General features: G+C 36.9%; 3 protein-coding genes across 3 annotated transcripts; 2 read left to right on the top strand and 1 right to left on the bottom strand.

Moving 5' to 3' along the window:
• Positions 1-5,144: 5,144 nt before the first annotated feature.
• Positions 5,145-11,026, bottom strand: LOC117992471 (cysteine-rich hydrophobic domain-containing protein 2). The gene is made up of 3 exons (XM_034980174.2): positions 10,754-11,026; positions 7,020-7,230; positions 5,145-6,285 (listed from the first exon to the last, which is right to left on the bottom strand). The coding sequence occupies exons 1-3, from the start codon at positions 10,870-10,872 to the stop codon at positions 6,118-6,120; spliced, it is 498 nt and encodes a 165-aa protein (XP_034836065.1). The 5' UTR covers positions 10,873-11,026; the 3' UTR covers positions 5,145-6,117.
• A 5,640-nt stretch (positions 11,027-16,666) lies between these two features.
• LOC117992603 (larval cuticle protein A2B-like) lies at positions 16,667-18,270 on the top strand. The gene is made up of 3 exons (XM_034980332.2): positions 16,667-16,705; positions 17,429-17,657; positions 17,938-18,270. Exons 1-3 carry the CDS (start codon positions 16,700-16,702, stop codon positions 18,129-18,131), a joined length of 429 nt encoding a protein of 142 aa, XP_034836223.2. The 5' UTR covers positions 16,667-16,699; the 3' UTR covers positions 18,132-18,270.
• A 4,623-nt stretch (positions 18,271-22,893) lies between these two features.
• On the top strand, positions 22,894-24,029 carry LOC117992468 (larval cuticle protein A2B-like). Its single transcript, XM_034980172.2, has 2 exons — positions 22,894-22,949; positions 23,474-24,029. The coding sequence occupies exons 1-2, from the start codon at positions 22,941-22,943 to the stop codon at positions 23,996-23,998; spliced, it is 534 nt and encodes a 177-aa protein (XP_034836063.1). The 5' UTR covers positions 22,894-22,940; the 3' UTR covers positions 23,999-24,029.
• Positions 24,030-24,520: the final 491 nt, after the last annotated feature.

The following is a 24,520-nucleotide window of genomic DNA, read 5'->3' as shown; positions in this document are numbered from 1 at the left end:
TGCGTAAGTGTCGGCCAGTTTTTAAATTTTTAGTGGCCCCATTGTATTAAAATACGCTATGCTTGGTTAAAGACCTACTGTTTACTAAACTATTACACTGATCGCGAGCAATTTACTCAATATCCATTTAGGAAATCCTGTTCTCCATCTCCGAAGATATTCATCAGATCTTCACCAAACTAAAATGGGACCACCTCTGAAGTATGTAAGTACCTTCCAACCAAAAAAGAATCATGAAAATCGGTTCATATTTGGCAGAGAAACCGCGCGCGTAGCAAACATGCAAAAAAAACAGTCGAGAACCTCCTCCTTTTTTGAAGTCTGTTAAAAAGTAGGGCACTTTTTACACTGTTCTGCGCGGTAAAGGATAGCTACTACTTGTAGATCAATTTTAGTTTTGAGATTTGCATAGCAAATAAAAAACTTTGTAATAAAACAAGTCTATCATCACATAGTGAGATTTATTATTTGAACAAAAATAATCTATATTATACGTAGGTTCTTAAAATATTTACATTCGCCTAAGGTAAAACTTAATGTCGACATACCCTGTTCGCTTTTCAACCGTTGTTCAATAAAACGTTGCGGCGCGGCGGTGGCAAGACTTTCCAAACTGTGATAATTATGGCATTTTTTGGCTAAGTTTTGGTTTCCTAACGGTGCCGTTACATAGCGTCCGCTACTGTAAATTCTCGGAGGAGATCACTAAAACCCTAAAACATTGTCTGTTAAAACAAGATGGCGATGTTTTTCTAGAGCTCTAGCCATACGGCGCGTTTTCTATAAATACCTTGTACGGGCTTATGATAAAAGACACGTACGGCCGAAATGATTAATAATCAATTTTATCTGAAATCTGTCGATAAGTTCGAAGCCGAAGCAACGTTCAGGGACCGAATTATCGATATTTTTTTCGTAGCGTTGCCGAAGAAGGTACCGTTATGTTAACGTTAAAATTAACTATACCCATACATCCACTAACGTTATATAGATACCATTAATATCGATAAGGGTAACAATATAATAGATACTTTTAACAGTACTAATTATACACCTATCACTATCTAACGAAATATTTCTGTAGTTTTAACGTTAAAAATTTACCAACGGTAACTGTCCCTGGCAACGTTATTTGCCAAAAACTGTATGATCTTTAAAAAAAAATTAATGTGGCTAAAGTAACTTCTAGACAGATTACAGACAGGTTGATTATCAATTTGAGTCAGCCAGCGTATGTCGTAATTTTTCATCCTTAATTTCTCTTAACGTTAAATAACCACGAAATGTCAGTTACGCTTACGGCCGTAAATTTAGCTTACAATAAACCCATCACAACTTGTTGAAAAGGGAAAAGAGGGCGAATACACCTAACAAATAGTCTACTATAAACAATTACTTGTCTAATAACACAGTCCCGAAATAGTTCCTAGCATAAGTTTTGCATAACAAGTCCCTCGATTCGACACATCTCGACTCCTACTCTTATGGACATTGTGTCTACTTATATTGACATTCAGGTACGTAAAATGTTTTAGCGGAGAGAATAGAAGGAAAATGCATACTCTATTGTTCCTTAGCTTACTTAACAATAGCTTCTTGCAGAAAAGCGTACGCGTCGTGCTGTGCATGGCGTTTAAAGACCTTACCGCAAGCTAACAATAGATACCGCATTACTAGTTAAAAATTTAAAACATCTTTATCCGCCAGGCATAAAACGTCGCTTACGTGTTTCTTAAAAAAAATCGCAATTCGTAAGCTATGGAAAAATAATTTATACACAAATCGATACCCCAACAAAAGAGTTAACGCAAACCGTGTGGCATTCTACGCTTGTAGTATGCTCGAACAATTTTTCCATACATAATTAAAAGATCGTCCCTATCCAATACGTACTAGAAGTTGTTAATACTTTGCTAGATAGAATTCGACATGCATTGTTTGTCATATTATTTACGATACGGACTCAACGGACCATATTTGATTGAAAAAAAGCTGTGGAAAATGTGCTTAAGCATGCAAGCGGAATATGTTGCTAAGACTTTGCTCACTCATACTGTTATTGATCTCTGTTGCACGCTTACAAGCAAAGTTGTGAAACCTATAGTCAGCGACAGGTCGCGATGGCAATCGAGGAGGGAACGCCCCGCACAGCCCCCGCGTTAACCCGGTGCAGGTGAGCGCGAGTGAAGTGCGGGTGTGCGGGTGTACCGCCTCATACCCCGATTGCCATCTCAACCTGACGCGTACAGTACGCGGTAGAAAGTAATGTACATCGACATTTAAAAGGAGATATCAGATAGCAGATTTGTAGAGCGTTGTCGCTGTCATTGAGACCGACAAAACCTCACATAGGTATGAGTGACAGAGACAACGCTCTACAAAGCCGAAATGTCATTCTAAAGGCCGATGTACATTACTTTCTGCCACATACTGTACTATATCTGTTTGAGCGAGAGAATAAGAGATAAATGTGCTCTCTCGCTCGCATAAACGCAGAGATTCATGGAGAATGCAAACGTGCGTGTGACATGATAAAATATACGAGTATGAAACATAATTTTTTTGTCTCCTTCACATGCAGAGTATATTCCTTTAATGTTTCAATGCACAAACATTGATCTTAAAAAATTCGGTTTTATTTCTTTCTAAGTGCGGTTTTTTTTCTTCAAACTGTTCTAGGAACGTTATTTTTTCATCATTGCACAGAGATTAGACACTTTTTTTTTCAATAAAATAATATAAAGATAAAAAATAATAAAATGAAATCGTAGAAAAAAAGAATTGTTCATAAATTCATTCAATGACTGCTGCATTTAAATACCAATGATGACCTGATTATTTTAATTGATCTAACATTACGGCGATTCTTTTGTACGAGATTATCACTTTCCAATGTGCGAGTGAGAGGCAAAGGGAACCACCGCCATATTTAAATTAACTAAGTAAGTCATACACGTTACGATCTACTGAAGAGATATACCTGCGCAGGCTAAGGAAAGAATAAAATTGACTTGAGACACACAATACCCTCTCCAGTCTGCATGCAGGTGGACTTCTCCGGTAAGTCGTAAAGTGTATGGCCTACTTTAAACTTTATTAACGATTTAAGTAGATTTGCTTAGTAAATTCGTAATATAAAAGGGGCAGTAACGATTTGCACCAACATAAACGTCCAGATATTAAAATCTGAAGCAATGTTTTATAAGCGAACCGATTTTTCTCTTGTGCGAAAGAAAATTCATCGCTTCAATTGCTAAATTAAATTTAAATAACAAAAATTTAATTTACATAATCTCTAGCCTCTGCCTCAATACGGTCTGATAACCTTAACAACTTCAAATCCGCGTCCGGACTGACGGACGATCTAATATTGTCTTGTAGAGCCTAGATGGATTTTTCTGCCTACGAATCCAAATGTCTCTTTAGATTCGGTTTCCAGTCTATTTCTGCAGTTACGTTTATTAAGGATCAGTTGTAGGTATATGGTATTTTTAGGATTCCGTACCTCAAAAGGAAAAACGGAACCCGGATCACTTTGTTGTCTGTCTGTCTGTCTGTCAAGAAACCTACAGGGTACTTCCCGTTGACCTAGAATCATGAAATTTGGCAGGTAGGTAGATCTTATAGCTGACATTTGGGGAATAATCTAAAAACCGTGAGTTTAGGGTTAGATCACACAAAAAAAATTAAATTGTGGTCATGAACTAATAATTAGTATTTTCAACTTTCGAAGTGAGTGACTATATCAAGTGGGGTATCAAATGAAAGGTCTTTATCTGTAAATTATAAAACAGATTTTTATTTATTTTTATGCATCATAGTTTTTGAACTATTGTGCAAAATGTTGAAAAAAATACGACTGTAGTACGGATCCCTCATTGCGCGACCCAGATTCGCACTTGGCCGGGTATTTTTATTCAGATACAAGCTAGCCTTTGACTGCAAACCTTGAAGTATATAACTGATATATCAGACTGTTAAAATAAGGTTACAATTAACGTTAAAGATTGACCACCAAACAAAGGCAAAATGAGTTCCAACTCAGTGGGCTTAGGTTGGGGACGATATACTGAGAAACTTTCAGCTTTTATAAATTCTGCGAAGGTCTGGCCTTCGCGGGCTGTTTCTCTACAGAATTTGTTAACTTTTCACCATTATGCTTAATCATAGAATTAGCGGTCAAACCACAAGTGATCAACCACTGGTCAAGTGGTGAGTCAAACTTTAACGGTAACCGTAACTTTGCTTTAATCACGTGATATGCTACTGAACTTTTACTTGACTCTTTTTTTTGTGTCTATAGATATATTCAAGTAATCGCATGGATTTTTGTACGCGTAACACAAAAAATCGGTATATCGAGGGATTAAGCAAAATTACATCCCACTTAGATTAACTTAGTCGCCCGCCCGTCTGTCTGGACAGGGATTTATATAATAATTCCACAAATCCTTAAAGCTACATTACACATTAAGATAACATCGCTTTCGAAAGCAACTGAAGCCCCGCAAATTCAATAATGTGATATCTATACACAAAAAGCATGTAACCACTTACTTCGCGACATTTAATAAACTTATTTACAATATACACGTTTCCCGGAGAACTGTACATATGGCGTGCACTCCATGCAGGCAAAAAATGTCGTCTACGGAACAACGGAAGTATATTTCTAGCGAGAAAAATGAAGAAATGAGAAATCCAAAAATGTGAAATGAAGTAAAGGTGCAAATAAACTATTGTATGGTTACAGATGGTTACTAAGAAAATAATACAGATGAGTGGGATAGGCAAAAGAGATAGGCGCTTAAAAAGACAGCCATCCTTTAGAAGATATGCAACTGGTGGAATAGAGAGGTGTTTAGTCTGTAGGCAACATTCTTGTGAGATTATTGACCAATCGGAGCGCGGGTGCAAGCTTTCATATAACATGTTTGACTTCGACAGCCTTCTGTGGTCTAATAACACGTCACTAAACTTGTTTGCACCTTGAATATGCATCGACATGTGACGCCATTATGGACGAAAATAATGATTGACACACTGGAGGACAGAACAGCAGAAGATTTTAAACTTGTCAATTGAATTTAATATATTTTATCCAATCGAAATAAGGTATATATTTCAATGCTCGGTGCTTCGCTGGAGCACTGAGCATTGAAATATATACCTTATTTCGATTGGATAAATATTTAATTCAATTGATGAATTTTAAATCCTCTGCCGTCCCGTCCTCCAGTGTGCGTAAGCCCTAGCTCAATGCAAAATGAATATAAGATCAGCCTTATAGAATATACGCCACTATGTACACAACAAGTTCCAGATTTTATTTGGGATACACATTCGCTAGTCGATTCATGAGTTGCGCAACTTGTTTACGTTATCGGTCGATTTTCATTGGATGCGAAAGATTGTATGTAGAGCAATCTAATAATAGACCTTATTCTATATAAAATAAGGTTCACGCATGTAACCAGATTAAAATCAGGAGTTAAGACGTTCCAATGCCTGGGCTTGGTTACTCTACTTCTTAAATATACCCTATCCGCGGAATAAACTTAGTATAGCCCTGTTACGTAATTGCATATAGATGATAGAGCAAAAAATCTCAGTGGGCGCTAAGCCACCAACCAATCACAAATGAAACTATGTTTTCTAATTGAATTTCGAATGTTTTTAGAAACCATTATCGAACTGAATTTAAAATGTTTTTATGAAAACATGTTTATGATTGGTTGGTGGCTCTAGATGGTTAACGCCCACTGAAATTTTTGGCTCTATCATTTGTATGGGATTACGTAACAGAGAGAGCGATATACTAACTTCATTCTGGGGATAGGGTAAAATCATTCTGAGAGACGTGCAATTTGATACTACTTCATAACTATCTTGTTCGAATTGTAGTTAGAAAGAAAGTGACGATATGAATGTTGTATTAGCAGACAACTTTCAAAATGCATACTACGCAAATAAACCCTGAAAATGCATCTTATTGAGTATAGAATAAAGTTTATATCAGATTGTTTCACTTAAAATGCATAGCATTGCTATTTGCTACCAATGTAATCCAACACTTACATTTAACATATTATATTTACATTCAACATGGGGCGCGACTTAGTCGGGCCTGTATATAGGTATTCTGGGTATGAACTCTATGAGCAGGACATACTCCATCATAGAGGAGGAGTCGCAGTGTTGCTTGGTGAGGCGCCAGCGAAGCCCAAGCTTGTGGTAGAGACGACTGTTCTCCCATTCTAGGAGTTTGTTAAGGGAGTGTTGAGTCTGTAAAAAAAAATTGTCTATTAAAATCAGATTAACAAAAATGAATCTGTCTTTTACAAAAATATATCTTACTAGATGATGCCCGCGACTCCGTTCGCGTGAAATTAGGTTCTTTAAAATCCCTTGGGAAGTCTTTGATTTTCCGGGATCAAAAGTAGCCAATGTCCTTCCCCGGGATGTAAGCTATCTCTGTACGAAATTTCATCGAAATCGATTAAACGGATGTACCGTGAAAAGCTAGCAGACAAACAGGCAGACAGACACACTTTCGCATTTATAATATTAGTATGGATTATAAAATTGTATAATATTGTTGTTACATTTATGTTAACTGGAAATAGTAGTCAGTGAGTTAATGACACCGATTCTGTTGTCTTTCTCTAAACTAAATTTAGAGTATCTGCATCCTTTTCTTTTTAACAATGCTAAAAAGGAATAGAACATGAACTTAACATTTAAAGACTCTAAATTTTAGTGCACGCTACAAATTTAAATAGTAGGCTCGCGACTGTGCGCTAAAATCACGGGTTTTACCATTAAATTTAAAACTGTCAAACTGCATCTGTCCTTTTCATATTACATTAGTAAGAAGAGGATGCGATTACTCTAAAATTAGGTTGTGCTCAGAATCAGTACCATTGTCAAAAACAATATGAGCGTTTAGAAAAGCAGATGTTTACTACTCCATTTAGGCTGCATCATCACTTGCCACCAGGTCTGAAGGAAATACTTACCCGTTTGCTAAGACAAATGACGGGCCATAGAGAGCATCCGAGGGTGCAGCAGCAGCACACGCAGCCGCAGAACAGCCACTTGACGTTGACCGGCAGGGTTTTCTTCAGCACGCTGTTGATGCGGGCCACCGTCGCCTGGTACTCTTCAGGAGCCACGCGAGACTGCAGCCCCGAGGGGAATTCACCATTGAAGCGGTTGCTTAGACCGAAGCTGGAATTGACAAGGTTCATCTATGATTAATATTTCTAGTGTCCGAATTGCTGAGGGTCGTGACCTCTTTCCATTAATCGGTTAAACGGATTTTAAAGAAATTAGTTAAAGAGATTGCTTGTATTTTGGGAATGAACATAGGTTACCGTTTGCTGTTTCTACAGGCTTTTCAAAAACCTAAAACCATATAAATATAGCTAATACCAGCTTTACTATTAGTACGGTATGAGCGATATTTATCATGGATATCCCGCGACTTCGTACGCGTGGATCTAGGTTTTAAAAATCCTGTGGGAACTTTTTGATTTTCCGGGATAAAAAGTAACCTATGTCACTCTTCAGGTCATCACCGTTGCGACGTGATTGACGGACAAACCAACAAACAAACACTTTCACATTTATAATAAGGGTACTGATGTTTGGATTCTGGTAGTTAAGGTCAACCTGAACAAAATGCTATGATAGTGTTGAAAAATATACTACATATAGAGCTAAAACAATAATAATTGATAATATTATACTTAAATGAATATTAGTACAATTTAAATAAACCTTGGACTAGAAACCTCATGGTACAAACTAACAATGTGTTTCAGTATTGTTTATTGAAGTAGTTGATAAAACGTAGCACTTGCCACTTCCTAGCATAATTATATTGTTTATCATGTGACAGACAATAAGGCAAAATGATTCATTTAAACATATATGTATTTAAACTGAAAAGATCACCACCAAGTTAGAATTGTAAACTTGAATTTTTTAAGATAGTGGTAATCCATACTAATATTATAAATGCGAAAGTGTGTCTGTCTGTCTGCTAGCTTTTCACGGCCCATCCGTTCGACCGATTTTGATGAAATTTGGTACAGTGATAGCTTGCATCCCGGGGAAGGACATAGGCTACTTTTTATCCCAGAAGATCAAAGAGTTCCCGCAGGATTTTGAAAATCGCACGCACGCACGCAATCAACGCACAGCGCAAACTGCTGGACAGATCGGGCTGAAATTTGGCATACAGATAACTGTTATGACGTAGGCATCCGCTAATAAAGGATTTTTGAAAATTCAACCCCTAAGGGGGGGGCATCTATAACATTATTAGTTAAATTCTACAGAGAATTTTATCTGTACCAGTTTATAGTATACTTTCTAGTTATCTATAGTAGTTTTATAGCAGGTCAAGGTGTAATTTTTATACAAATTACGATAAAATATACATTATATATCCCTTTCCCAACCCATATTATAAATGTGAAAGTGTGTTTGTTTGTTGGTTTGTTAGCCTGTTGGTTTGTCCTTCAATCACGTCGCAACGGAGTAACGGATCGGCGTGATTTTTGCATGGGTATAGTTAAAGACTTGGAGAGTGACATAGGCTACTTTTTATCCTGGAAAATTAAAGTTCCCACTGGATTTTTAAAACCCAATTACACGCGAACGAAGTCTCGGGCATCAGCTAGTAATAAAATAAAGAGAATAAGATATAGATTTGGTCAGTTCAAACAAAGCAACATACTATAATTTATTGTAACTGCTATCAATGAATGCAATATTGCTTGTTAATAAATACTTACCTACTTTGCACTTTGATGTTATTGAAATATGTAAAGGTCAAGTGCCAGCATTAAGATTAAATTCATTAGTGTGTACACTTTAATAAGCTTTACTTAATTATGCTTGTGACATTTTATTATTGTATAGCTTGTAAACATTCCAACACTTTTACATAATTGATACCTATTGCTTATCCATCTTCCACAACCACATTAAATATCAAATCATCATCATCATGATCAACCCGTCGCTGGCTCACTACAGAGAATAGGTTTCCTCGCAGAGAGAAGGGTTTTGGCATTGTCTACCCCACTCGCCATGTGCGGATTGGTAGACTTCATGGCTTCTTCTCGATGTTTTCCTTCACCGTTAAAGCAAGTGATATTTAATTACTTAAAACGCACATAACTCCGAAAAGTTAGAGGTGAGTGCCTGGGATCAAACCCCCAACCTCCCAATTACAAGGCGGACATCCTAACCACTAGGTTTTTACATACAAATGTTAAATAGAGATCATAAAACTGTAGCCTTAGTATAAAATGTTACATCTCAATTCTCATCAACATTGATAGGAATAGGATTGGAAGGAACCTGCATGCCTGATAGTTCTCCAAAATGTTGTCACAAGTGTGTGAAGCCTGCCAATTTGCACTTGGACAGTGTGGTGGACTATGGCCAAACCCTCCTCAATCTGTGAGGAACCATCTCAGTCCTCAGTAGTGAACCAGAGGAGTGAGGTTGATAATGATTATTTTACTCTTTCTATTTTTAAAGAAAACTGTGAGAATAATACAAAAACAAATTAGTAGAACAAGGATTTAAATAAAAGTCTAAAATGATGGAGCTCTATTCATATTTTAAAACAAATAGCCAGGTGTAAATACATACAACCTGTCGGAAATATCTGCGCACCTCGCTGCTCGCCCATTTTCGCCTACCCAGTACCCAAAGAGTAAATAAACACTATGTTATACCAGTACTGTTGCCAGTGCCAATACCGTTGCTAACGCAAACACGTTGCATGACGTCATTTAGCCAGGTTCGTAGATATTTCCGACGGGTTGTACAGTGAGACAATTTAATGTTTATAGACAGGCTGGCTCTACAGTCATAGCACCTACAAATGCGAACAAGAGATCCACTAATCAAAATACTTAGTTTGTTTTGCAGACTTCTGCCAGTTGGTACATCTTACCCTCTTCTCACCCCTATTGATTCTACAAGGTAACTCTATCTAGGCATCTTCATTGATCTGTATGAAGTATATTTTTAGGCTGTGGTAGTGATTTGATCATGGCTACACAATCATATTGACATGAGGAAGAGCTGAATGTATGTGATAAAAATGCAACATGCAACAAAATCGAAGAATTACACAGTCTAAATATGCTTTTCTCAAAAAGAATATTGCAAGATCTTGAATCTATTGACCAATACCAGGAAATACCTTAATAGAGATTATAAAACAAAGCACTCTACATTATAGTTTCTTTTTCACTTGTAAACAAATGATTCATAAATAAATAAATGTTGAATTCTTTCAAATAAGAGAAAACAGGTTTGATTTTTAATACAAGATCTTGAGATTGTTCCTATATTATTTATTATAAAGTTAGTTATGAATGAAGGTACAATCTTTTTCTAAATTCCCGAAGTTAATTTATATGAAAGTGAAATAAATATCACTTTCACACAGTTAATAAAGTAAATAAAGGTCATTATTTTGAAATCATATATATATTATAGGAAGTTTTTAACATTGATGTTACAATATGTTGTAAACCAAATGAATACAATGAAAATTTGGCGTCTAGTCAATGTCCCTGTCCAAGAAAATGTCTGATGCTACAAACTTAAGACCCAAAAATAGCTTTGCACATAGCTACAATAATTCACCTGGTAATATCGTGTTTTGTACATGAAATCGAATTGGGTTTCAAGTGGAAGGTAAACAGCTGATAAAACCTACACTGTCATGTTCCCAGCTCCTCGGACAACTATAGGGTCGGGCACTAACGTCACATGCGTCTCCTCCAAGTTTTCTTCGGGCTCCGTCTCGTCTGGATATATAGCATCGAAGTCTGCCATTCTAAACACTAACTCAACAACACATATACCTTTTCTGTTTATAAAACATAACAAAGAACAAATGTTTGTTAGATTTTTACGTTCATTACAAAAAGAAATACGGAGTGACGTTTTTAGTGTATAATAAATATGTTGCCATGGTTGCCATATTGAATTATGTATATTTTTTGACACTTTAGGTCAGTGTTTCCACTTAGGATTTTGATTTTACTCTTACTACCTACTACTAATCGATAGAGAAACTTTGCAACAATGTCCCATACAAAAATTTGGATTCCCACTCCTCCATCCTGATGCTGTACCTAAGCTAACTACAAAACTGATGAGATTTAGAAACTGTCGGTTATAAATTGATGTAAATGTTTTTTACGAAATTGATATACCTACCTACCTATATAAAATAAAAAATAAATAAAATAAAATTTCTTTATTTCAGACCGTGGTCCATATGGTGTTAGTAAATAGTAGTAATATTTAAAGACTTAAAACTATGTTAGTACGTATAACTTACATGTAATTTAAAAATATATGATACTGAGATAACTACTCGTAATTTGCATTTTGCAGACGGGCTACTACGGATAGGCTACTTTTTGTTCTGGTAAATCAAAAGTTCCTAGGGGATTTTAAAACCTAAATCCACACGGACGAAGCCACTGGCATCAGCTAGTGTCAAAATAAAACTTCTAAAATAATCATATCATTCGACTTCGACACTTACTATTAGTCGTTATTCGTTTCGCCCTAAAAAGTGCGAAATACCATAAAGTAACAACATTGCTATAGGTAGCTGAAGGGTGCCTGGCATGAATGTACCTACGCACCTAGCCAGTGCATAGAATTATTTATTTTGTATATGTAGTTTAGAAAATTTAATTTTAATGTTAACATTAATTTGGATTAAGATTTGTTTTTATGTCCGATTTATTTGAAATGTTGCCACAACTTTCAACCGCTAGTTATAACTATCATTGCTAGATGGCGCTGCTTGAGACAAACATACAGTACAGTGCGACAAGGCTATCTTGGCGCGTGGCGAAAATCGGAACTAACGTTGTCGTAAAGTAGTATCCCCTTGTGGTCCCCTTTGTTCTTGTTTGAATATTTTAAGCAAGATTTTAAGCCTTTGTTCACCAACAGCGCCCCTCTGTCAATGTCATTAAAGTGCCAAGAGAGCCATGTCGCACTGTGGGTAGGAAAATAAATTGTAGTGTCTCTTATCCTGCGCCTTGGACTATACCAATAGTTTGGAAGGTTGTACTTACTGAAAAAAGCCGGCAATATTATTAACGAATTCAACATTCAAGGCAAATTCAAAGAAAGGGGCCATAGATTAACTAATTATTCATCCAAGGATTAATTATTATTGATCTCGCTACGCTCTACAAAGGGGCATAGATATTTGGAAAGAAAAAGGTGACTGACTGACTATCCACGCACAGCTCAAACTAAGTACTACTCAACGGATCTGGCTGAAATTTGGCATGCAGATAGTTATTCTGACGGCCAAGGAAGGATTTTTGAAAATTCAACCCCTAAGGGGGTGAAATAGGGGTTGTGTAGTCCACGTGGACGAAGTCGCGAGCATAAGCTAGTATTATAATAAAGCTCAATATAAAGGTTGGACTGCACCATTGAAATAAAATTATAGAACGGTTACCTATTCCGAACAAAAACCGTGTTCCACAAAGCTGTCAAACCACGTGCAAAAGTGTGTTTGTTTGTTGGTTTATCCTTCAAACGACGCAACGGAACAATGGATTGACATGATTTTTTGAGTGGATACATTTAAAGACCCGGATAGTGACATAGACTTTTTATCCCGGGAAATCAAAGAGTTCCAACGGGATTTTTAAATCCAAACTTAGTCTAGTCTAGCTACCTAGTCATTAATAAGCATTAATAAGCAATGGTATTGCTTCAAAAAATACTTGTTTGGAACAACCAATCTAGTGCGTAGTCCAAAATGTATATACCTATAGTACGCGACAGGTCGAGATGGCAATCGGATATGAGGCGGGGGGGACGTCCCGCACACCCGCACGTCGTCCGTGCTATTCCGCATCGGGCTAGCGCAGGGGCCGTGTGGAACGTTTCTCATACTGTATAATATAGTAGGTACATTATGGTTTTATGTGGAGACCCACCTTTACGAATTTTATAATATGCCCCTATTAAATCTTTGACAGCTCTTGAACATAAATACTAGTGTTATTAGTTAGGCGTACCGTATAAGGGCAGGGCATTATGAGCAATCTCGTGTACTGTATGAACCACACACGCACTGGATAACTCGCAGCTGTGACCCAAAAAGTTAGTTGTTTTACCGCCTTTATTAGTATAACTATAGCAAGACGATTAAGGCTGTGTCCACACCAAGCGCATTTCATTGTACAGTTTAAAAAAAAGAATATTAGCCATGTTAATTATGAATAAATATTCCCCTTTCCCCTCCAACTAAGCGAAAAGCTTGTGCTAAGAGTTGGTACGACAATATAGTGCAACGGGTGAAGTTTGAACCACCGACCTTTCGGAATTCAGCCCGGTCCTTAACCGTTGAGCTATTGAGGCTTCAAAACAGTATTCCCCGACTCGTTAGTCAAATGCTCAGTCAGTGTAAGCGGCTCTCGGAGTTATTAGGACACACCTTTGATTATTGATAGGTAGGTAAATAAATAATCAAAAGGACATCCACATCAACGGGACCTTCTGACATGTCAGAAGATCTAATATCAACGCACAGCTTGTAAAAGCACATTTAGAAATTTGAGAGTTTGCAAATTAGGTTCACATTATAATAAGAACAAAGAATTTTAAAAAATCCAACAGGAAATCTTGACCCATGCGTGAACGAAATCTCGAAAAAAAATTAAGTCGTTGAATAGGTAATTTTTAACCGACTTCAATAAAGGAGGAGGTTCTCAATTCATCGGAATCTTTTTTTATTAATTAAAAAATAGGGCATTCTACTTTATTTTTTAACTACCGTCGTGAACAGTAGAATCTAGATTATTCCATACGGTCTACATAACATAACTAGGTACTTACATGAAGTTTTCAAAAGCTCTAGAGAGCCCTATTTAAATTTTCTAAAATTATATTGCACCCAAAACAATTAACAGTGCGGCTTGCGCCAGTAATAGGATTAAAATATATACCTACTTATACACAAACCCGACTGAGATCTGTTTTGTAGCAGTCCTATGCCTCGTATGTACCGATTGTTTTTCACGCATTATGCGGTGAGTAGCGAAATCTAAAGAGTCGTTAGATTCGAATATAATGCGTTGAACTAGTTGAGGGGAAATCTTAGGATTATATCCGTGGTTCCAAATAAACACTTTTTCTTTCTTTTGAGTCCTGTTTGTTGTGAAAAAAATAAAGGTAAGGTATGTAAGTACTTACGACCCACTTATGGCCGAATTACGAATTTGGCAGCTGGTGTGCATGTGGCTTTAGTTTCGTTACCTACCTGACTACCTACTTTTGTCCTTACGTCCTATCTAATTATTATTATGGATTATGTTAAATGTAATTGCATCAATATTTAACACTAAGTAGGTACATTATACCTAACTTAATAATGGAAGATATTTTATCAGTTTATTACATTTAGATACCTTGACCCATTGAATATGATTTAATATTAGATTAAGTGTACCTATGTCTACGTCAGTATACTTATTCGCTTATTATATTTTTTACAGGTTTTAGAATAAATTTTATTACAGTGAATATTAATTGACAATACAAGTTAAATAACACACTAAGAGACAATAAAAGAGCCGTTATAGTGGCTAAGACGTCCGCTTCCTATTCGGGAGATCGACAGTTCGATTACGGGCATGCACCTCTAACTGTTCGTTGCTATGTATACTTACTTATGCGTTTTACGCAATTAATAACACTTGCTTTGACGGTAAAGGAAAACAACGTAAGGAACCTGCATGCCTTTAGTGTTCTCCGTAATGTTCTCAAAGGTGCGTGAAGTCTTTCAATCCGCACTTGGCCAGCGTGGTGGACTATGGCGAAACCCTTCTCATTCTGAGAGGAGATCCGTGCTTAGTAGTGAGCTGGCGACCTTAACATCGAGAACTCTGAGAGTTCTTCGTAATGTTAAGGTGGGTGAAATCCGCTCTGTCAATCCACACTTAGCCAGCTTGGCAGACTATGGCCTAAGCCCTTCTCATTCTGAGAAGAGATCTGTGCTTATTAGTGGGCGTGCAATTTGGGAAAATAACAATTTGGTGAAGGGTGTTGAGTTAAAGTGATTAGATTAATCTAAATATATAAAAGGAAAAGGTGACTGACTGACTGACTGACTGATCTATCAACGCACAGGTCAAACTACTGGACGTTTCGGGCTGAAATTTGACATGCAGATAGCTGTTATGACGTAGGCTACCGCTATAAGAAAGGATTTTTGAAAAATCAACCCCTAAGGGGATGAAATAGAGGTTTGAAATTTGTGTAGTCCACGCGAACGAAGTCGCGGACATAAGCTAGTATTTTATACGTGGCTGATGTAATACTTGCTGTAGACATCATGTAAGTATTCGGGGTACTCGAACCGTCCATTATGTATAGAAACCAGAAACCTGATACAAACTTTTCTTCGTTGAGGCGTAACGCGTAAGGTCTCATTTATGGAGACACGAAGCGTTGCGCGGCGCGTTTTGCGGTTACTCCGCTTAGAGAAAAGCAGGTGATGGCGATGGCCGTGTCTGCAGCGATACTTGCGGCGGTGCCTGAAGACCAAAAACTCCACCTATTGTCTCCCGCCACGCCGCGTTACGAGACTCACGGGGAACGCAACTAGCGACGCTACAACGCATTCGGCGGGGCCTGCCGCGTGATCTACCACGCGAGCAATGAATCGCCAAACGCGTGTGCCATGAACATTATCATCATCTTGCAAAAGTTTGTTTGAATAAAATATAAAGAAAAAGCTAACGACTGACTAATCTATCAACGCATCGCACAGCTCAAACTACTGGACGGATCGGGCTTACAATCGGCATGCAGTGCAGATAGCTATTATGACGTAGGCATCAGTTAAGAAAGGATTTTTGAAAATTCAACCGCCTAAGGGGTTAACTTGAACGAGGCTTTTGTTACTTTGTTAGCATGAAATTAGTTTTCTTTTCAATAACCAATTGGTCAAACACACCATTGCAGCCAGCCACCGAAATATTATACCACCGCGCCGGCCTCAATCTAAAATATCTATTGCGATAAAATGATTTGAAAAACCGCCAATTTTGCTACGTTTTAAATTAAGTATAATAAGATATCCTTTACATGACAACCACCTGAGGAAATGCCATGGTTTAGCTTCGACATTTGTCACCAGTCGCTAAGTAAACTTATAAAGCTTTGAGACGGGATGCTGCTAGAATTACATTTTGCGTGCTGCACGAGATCAAAATCAACACAATTTAAATTTAAATTCAAAGATAAAAATAAAACAATTTCGACATCTGTAGAAAAGTGCATGAAATCGCGATGCGCTTTTTAAAAAGTTAACTTCAATGTCACACCAATGTACTTAGGCAGAATGAACGACTTAGGTACAATAGGTACCTACTGTTGCATGTAACGTGTCCTGTTCATAAGTGACCCAGATATTCTAATTGCAGTCCCGTGTGTATTAAATTCGCAGTTTAATACATTGTTGGGTACATAAATAATTCAGGTGCTACAGTTCACGATAACATGGGCTGTGTCTGGGCGGGTAATGTTGCGGTGCAAGTATATAAAGCACTGATCCAACCCTTTGCGATCACAGGCCCTCAGATCTTCTAAGCGCCCACCGCACTAGTTCAATATGAAGGTAAGTAGGTTCTTACAGTATTTTTAAGTAGGTAATCACCTATCTTTACTTAAGCAAATGTTTACCTAAGTTAAAATCTTTCAAAAACATGGGTATTAGGTAGGTACAAAATCGTACCTATTAACAAATCGATCACCAACCAACTTCAATGTTTTTTGTATGTAGATACGTCATCCGCATGAATAATATAAATTTTTAAAAATCCTGTGGGAATTCTTTGATAATTCATGATAAAAAATAACTGTCCTTCTCCAGGATGCAACCTATCTCTATTATTCTGTGTCTACCTAATAGGTAGATATGTTCGGGATTTCATCTACGTAGACTTTGTTCTTAAAAATCCCGCGAGAACTGTTTGATTTTTCAGGAAAAAAAGTAGCCTATGTACGTTCTAGGGATGTAACCTATCTCTGTACCAAATTTCATCAAAATTGGCTAAGCATTTGCTTACTTGCTTTTCATGATCAATTTGGAGCGTGAAAAGATCCACACAAGACAGTCAGTCAGATAGACGGACACACTTTTGTATTTATGATATTTCTTAGAAGGCATGGATTACGCATGATGAAAGTCTAAGCTAACTATTTTTCCAATATATTTACGTTACGGAGGTCTGCCTTCTTTACATCTTCCTCCATCTCTAAAGATACCTACATACATTAGATCTGCACGAAATTGGACCAACCAGTACTTATTTTCCTTTTTTTATTGGTTTCTACATAGGTCTTCTTAGCTGTTATCTTCATAGCATCCAGCGTATCAGCTGGCTTACTATCAGCTCCACTTAGCTACGCTAGGCCGTACGGTTTGGCAGCGCCACTGGCAGCACCACTTGCAGTCGCACGACCAGCGCTCGCGCCTTACGCTGTGGCCAAAGTTGCTGCACCAGTCGAAGATTATGACCCCAACCCTCAATATTCGTACGCCTATGATATCCAGGATGCTCTTACTGGTTAGTTGCATTTATGAAAATAATTTAAAAATTAAAACACGCGACCGCCCTTCTATATTTAATTTTAAAAAATTATAACCGGTGTCAAATTATTATTAATTATTATTATTTATTTTGTAATTTAGTCTTATTTCTTTGTCAACTTTACGGCGCGTTTTTGACGGTGACGATTTTTTCTCATTTTACCCCCGCATTAATTCGAATGCATAATCTCAGAAAGGAAGCTTCACTTCAAAAAATTTAAAGAGATCTCTAGGGAATTCTTATTCCTTGTTCACAGGTGACTCAAAGAGCCAACAAGAGTCTCGTTCCGGAGACGTAGTCCAAGGCTCATACTCGCTTGTAGAACCCGACGGCACCCGCCGTATCGTGGAGTACACCGCCGACCCACACAACGGCTTCAATGCTGTTGTCCACAAGGAACCCTTGGGAGCAGTCGTGAAGGCAGTAGCCCCTGTTGCTGCATATCACTAGTCCATTTTAACTGAACAGATTTATAATATGTATAGATATTTCAGTGACAGAACAACATCTAGTGTATGCAGGAGTTTGCCTCTATCATAAGGTGGAGGCAATTTCATCCATGCATAGGTTAGCCCATAGCCTATGCATATGTTAGTCTCTACATGCATAGGTAAGCCATGGTTGCTTCTACCGTATACTTTTATACCGTTCGTGGTTGGTGCTTATTTTTGATAAATAAAGCGATCTATCGATCACGTTATTCTGACGGTAGTTTTTCGTTATGATAATATTATATTTCTATCAGCAACGCTGTGCGTCTGCATTATTAAATTTTGCTTTTTAAGATAAAAAAGATAAGTAATTTAACTATCTATCATTGAAATAGTTATAATATTATTAAATCTGTCTAAGTTTTTTTTTGTTGAAAGTGACCGACGCCTATTTTATGTTGATGAGTACCTACCTAGTAGTTTTAGTTGTTAAATTGTTAATATAAATAAGTGTTAAAAACTAGGGTAATAAATAAGAGGAATCAAATATTTAAATAGGTATTTTGTTTTTCAAGTTATTTTGGCCTGGTAAAATACAAGCTATTTTAGCTCCAAGAACCAAATTTCCTTATAATGGTCATGAACTAGAATAACATACGAGACAATAATGGCGTATCCAATGTATGTCAGCCCCACCTGGCATTTATCACACATTGCACGTTGCACGCTTCACGTACGACACACCTGAGGGTACTATACACACTTATACGCAATAATCTGCATGATGCATCGGATGAAGGCTATAAAATGTGAAGGCGCTAACAATACCATTAACTCGCATTAAATGTTTTTTTGGAACGCATATCTCCTTCTAAAGGTCGATGTACATTACTTTCGGCCGCGTACTGTAGTCTTTTAGTATTATATAGTAGTAATAGTATATATTAAGTAGCCAGTACTGTAAGTAATTTGAAAAGTTTCTACTAATTTGTTCAGTTACAGATTAGTGAACATGATTCCTAGGGAAGTACAATAAACTTTGATATCTGCGAATATTTCTAAAAAAACTCCTTTTAGCCATTAAGTAAATACTTAAATCTAGACCTTTAATAAAATTTCAGTGTAAATCGGAACTTGTTCCTAACTGGTTCACTGGTAATGATATTAAGAGACCTTATTTATCTGATTGTAGTGACTTTACAAGGTAAACTGAATGAAAAGATAAGGTCATAATTCATTGTACCGATGTCCTATATAAATAAACCGGCAAAGTGCGTGGCGGGCCACGCACGGTGTAGGGTTCCGTAGTCACAATTATTATAGCTAACCTAGGATAGTGCTTTTATTTCATTTATGAATATTGAGGATATTTTGAATTCCATGGTTTTTCACGGTTCATTTCTTCAAACGAGCCCACAAAGGACGATGGTTAAATATGCAACCCATAATATCTACGTACAATTAATTAACCTCGAAAAACAGATATAACTCCTTAACCTGTGTACCTTACTTAGCCATGATAGCTTTCTTTTAAAATTGATTATATATACTACTGCTGTGAATTCTTTCACGTTCCTATATACTACCATTTGGCTGATAGAGGGAAGGGGGGGGGGGGGGGGGCACACTTGATAAAAAGTAGCCTATGTCCTTCCCCGGGATTTCGTCAAAATCAAACGGATGGGCCGTGAAAAGCTAGCAGACAGACAGACACACTTTCGCATTTATAATATTAGTATGGATAATAATAAAACATGTAATCACAGTACGGCAGATACGGCAGACAGCAGCGGGAGTTTATTGTGGGCTCTTCTCAGAGGGTACGTATTAATTATCACCACTATATCATCTTATAAATTAAAATTTTGACCATCAGTAAGCGTAAAATTTTACCTATTCTGAATAAATAATTTGAGTTTGAGTTTATTTTCAATGGGAAAAATCCAGAGGTATGTTCTAGAAAAAGCATGATGTGTGAATTTAAGAAAAACCAGAAATATTTTCTTGGGCATCATCACTTACCACCAGGTAAGATTGCAGTCAAGGATTAACTTGTATATGAATAAATGAATAAAAACAACAGATATGCATAAAATAAAAAAGTGCCTGAATAAACGACATAATAGCGGATAGCCATATTAATACAATCAGGTTTACGACGCGTTGATGTCTTTTCTATGCGAAAGGCGTCGTAGATCAATGCCATGCGCTTGCAATGTGGAAATTCGAAATATTATGTATCAATGAATAGGTTAATTACATAAGTAAGAGTCATTTTTTAAGATGTTTAACTTGAAGTTCTGTAGAAAATATTTAGTAAGTGTTACAACAGCCGGCAAGAAATATTGTACATCGACCTTTAGAGCGAGATTTCGGCTTCGTAGAGCGATGCCTCTGGCACTCATACCTATGTGATGTTTTGTCGGTCTCAACAACAGAGACAATTACTCTACGAAACCCTCTTCATTTTGTATTACTTAGGTCACATTGCACAATATTTTTATGTCAACAACTTAGCGATAGTCTTTTTTTATTTGGAAATTTCATAGAATAATATTTTATACAAAAAAACTTTTACAAGTACTTTTGAATTGTCAAATGCATCACAGAAACTGGTCCAAAATGCCTTTTTTTACCGAGAAGTACCAGTAAGCAACTCGGCACTTGCTCTTTTTGTCAATTTCTCTCTGTTAAAACAAGTGATATTTAAATTTATATTACTTAAAATGCACATTATATCTGAAATGTCCTCTCCCGGGATCGAACCGCGGTCCCCCCATATAGCAGGCCGACGTCTTAACCACTAAGATATAACAGCTCCTGTCTACTATTAAGATCATTTACTATTGATAATAATATGTTAAATCTGTAGCCATTGTTATAAGTTACCATGGTCATTTAATCAAAGAGCAACCAACCAAATTGGCCAATTTGTTACAATGCTTGGCCATGAAATCGAGTAATGCACGTTGAATAATTGGTAAATTATTATCTTAAGATGTTTTCCGTTCAATAGCTTGTATTATAAGTATTACTTAATTCAATTTTATGTAAGTAAGTTGTAATTTACATCACTACACTTGGACTCGAACTAATCATTACAGCTGAACGACACAACTCGCGCAAAAATCTCATATATGGTTCTTCATTAAAAAAAACCGGCCAAGTGCGAGTCAGGCTCGCGCAATGAGGGTTCCGTACTACAGTCGTGTTTTTTCGACATTTTGAACGATAATTCAAAAACTATGATGCATAAAAATAAATAAAAATCTGTTTTAGAATGCACAGGTGAAGACCTTTCATATGATACCCCACTTGATATAGTCACTCACTTCGAAAGTCGAAAATACCAATTTATTAGTTCATGACCACAATTTAATTATTTTTGTGTGATCTAACCCTAAATTCACGGTTTTCAGATTTTTCCCCAAATGTCAGCTATAAGATCTACCTACCTGCCAAATTTCATGATTCTAGGTCAACGAGAAGCACCCTGTAGGTTTCTTGACAGACAGACAGACAGACAACAAAGTGATCCTATAAGGGTTCCGTTTTTCCTTTTGAAGTACGGAACCCTAAAAAATGGTCGAAGTACCTACGAAGTGGTCGTGGTACGAAGGGTCACGTACCCTCGTACAACATTAATTCTACTTTTTCGTAAAACACTGCAAGTTAATGACGGACTGATGCGATATCAACACGTGTAAATTAATTTTTAAACATATTTTTTTGTGATGTAGCCACAAATTCACGGTTTTCAGATTTTTTTCCTTTATACTACTTTAAGTACTAAGTATAAGACCTACTACCTACCGCCCAAATTTTATGACTCTAGGTCAACGGGAGATACCAGGTTTTCTTGACAGACACGTCGGTCAGACCGACAGACAGACAGAGAACAAAGTGATCCTCTAAGGCTTGGATGCTGCACATAAGTTTAATTAATTACTTTATAATTTTAAAAAAAATTTGAATCTGTAGAGGTAGGTATAGCTATAAGTTTTGGAGGTGGGCGTGGGCGAGCAGTTTCGTCAAATTATAATTTTTATTAGGCTCTACAAACTCTTTATCACAATCTTAGAATTTAGTAAGTCATCGTACTTAAATGAATCAATTGCGATCTTGCAATTAATTCGAATGCTTAAACAGAAAACCGAGAATGGAATTATAAAATAAAGCGTCTTTCACTGCGCAGACTAATGAACAGTTTTCTAACTATCTAGGTAATAATTACTTAATGTTATTCTATTTAGAACAAAAACCATGATTAGTGGTTAAGATATCCACCTTCTGAACTTCGAAGTTATTTACGGAAGTAGGTATCACTTGATTTAACTGTGAAAGAAAACATCGTGACCAAACCTGCAAGCCTGAGAGTTCTCCATTCTCAAAGTGTGTGAAGTCTACCAATCCGCTCTTGTCCAGCGTGGTGGACAATGGCCAAACCCTTCTCATTCCGAGTCGAGTACCGTGCTCAGTAATGAGCCGGCGAAGGGTTGATGATGATTTAGAATTACAAACATTTTTTGATACACTAATTTAGATAAACCCGTGAGACGTGACTGCGCTGCTGAAGATACAGACCTCCTGGATAGGTACCTGTAGGATGATGATACGAACCATATTGCGATAGTTTTTGGTTCTCCTCTAATTAATCTAATAATAATCTGATTAAAATAATTATATTAACTACTCTGTGACACTCAAGACACCTACCTGTTGCCTGCAATACGGAACATACAAGTGAACGCCACACTTCTATAAATACGGGCAATGTCGCGCTGGCGGGCGCCTTTACTCCGAATCCCTTTACAAGAACAATTGCGACATGTACCAGGTAATTATTTTATTATTTTGCTTTAATAATAGTAAGAAATATATACATTTATCTAAGAAGTGTCATAGACTGAAGGATACCGGTGAAAATTAGAGTGCAGATAATTAATTAGAAATCGATTGTGCGAGTTACTTATAAATGTATTTCCTCTCATATTATTCTTTCGGATCAAGGAAAAGTCAAGTCTGGTTATGTTACAACATATGTGATGTAGGTATAGAATAACTACCTATGTAGCAATTGAGTGAGCCCGTGACCTATATATACTATCCATAAATGGAGTGGTGACCTAAATAAGAATAACGCACAACAAGAAACCCTTTTTTAATTTATAGACTAGCGCTTGCCTGCAATCAGACTCACTGCCATGCGATGATACTGCCTAAGATGGAACCCGCTTGTCTAGAAGATGGCTTATTTATTCCTGACTTAAAATTACCTATTGTTAAAAGTGGAGGGGAAAACTGATATCGGAAGCGCGTTCCATATCTGTGATATATTAACGTTTTAATTTATAATTACAGGCAATCCTCTATGCGTGTGTACTGCAAGCGGTTGCAAGCATAATTGTCACCGATCCACCACCAACAAGCACGAAATACAATTATTGGTATGACATAGTTGACCCTTCCACCGGCGACACTAAAAGCCAACACGAGTTCAGGCAAGGTGACCTTGTCAAAGGCTCCTACTCTGTGATAGATCCAGATGGAACCAAACGTACTGTTGACTACACTGCCGATTCAAAGCATGGCTTTAAAGCTGTCGTTCGCACCGAACCTACTTTGTCTAATACAATAGCTAAACATCACTTTATTACGCACTACCCTAGTTTAGTACCAAGTTCTCAGATTCATAGCCCCATTAGGAAAGTTTATCCGTATCCCGTCCCATATGCGAGGAAACTAGAAGTACCGATATATTCAACAAACAAGTTCATTGAGAGTGAGCAAACGAATTATTTTACCCCAGGAAATACCTCGACTGACAAAGGCAGTTCAACTTTTGGTAGAGGAGAGTTCTTCATACCCAATTATATGAACAATTAAAGTCAATTATGTAATAGTAGTAAATACTACATCAACTTACTGCACTTATTATGTTTGTGATATTAGTTAACTGTAATTTAATTTAAATAAATTATTATTAAACTGTTATTACCTAGATCTTAAGTTCCTACTAAGTATTTTAGATTAATCTAATCAAATATTAGAATACAATATTTATACGACTGCACAAAAGAGGCGTGTAAAGTATGCGAGTTTCTTTATTTCAACATAACTTCTAAATACCTGAACAGATTTGGATGTAGGTATAACATATCCTTAGAATCCGTACATATCCCGAGTAAAGGATACTGAAAACCGAAAGGTCGACGGTTCAAACCCCGCCCGTTGCACTATTGTCGTACCTACTCCTAGCACAAGCTTGACGCTTAATTGGAGAGGAAAGGGGAATATTCATAATATTAGTCATTTAAAAAATGGCTAATAATCTTTTTAAAACAAAAAAAAAAAGATTATCTATATCCCTTAGTAGTCTGTGTAGATATAGATAAATGAAATGAGTAG

The sequence above is a fragment of the Maniola hyperantus genome, chromosome 21 (assembly GCF_902806685.2).
Source record: "Maniola hyperantus chromosome 21, iAphHyp1.2, whole genome shotgun sequence".
Taxonomy (NCBI): domain Eukaryota; kingdom Metazoa; phylum Arthropoda; class Insecta; order Lepidoptera; family Nymphalidae; genus Maniola; species Maniola hyperantus.
Note: the sequence above shows the minus strand (reverse complement) of the source record. Positions and strands in the feature narration are given on the sequence as shown.

Coding starts and splice junctions, on each gene's coding strand:
- LOC117992471 (XM_034980174.2), bottom strand. CDS start 10,872: ATGGCAGACTTCGATGCTATATATCCAGACGAGACGGAGCCCGAAGAA. Junction 7,231..10,753: donor GGAGCTGGGAACATGACAGT/GTAGGTTTTATC, acceptor TGTCAATTCCAG/CTTCGGTCTAAGCAACCGCT. Junction 6,286..7,019: donor TCATTTGTCTTAGCAAACGG/GTAAGTATTTCC, acceptor TTTTTTTTACAG/ACTCAACACTCCCTTAACAA.
- LOC117992603 (XM_034980332.2), top strand. Junction 17,658..17,937: donor TATCCAGGATGCTCTTACTG/GTTAGTTGCATT, acceptor CCTTGTTCACAG/GTGACTCAAAGAGCCAACAA.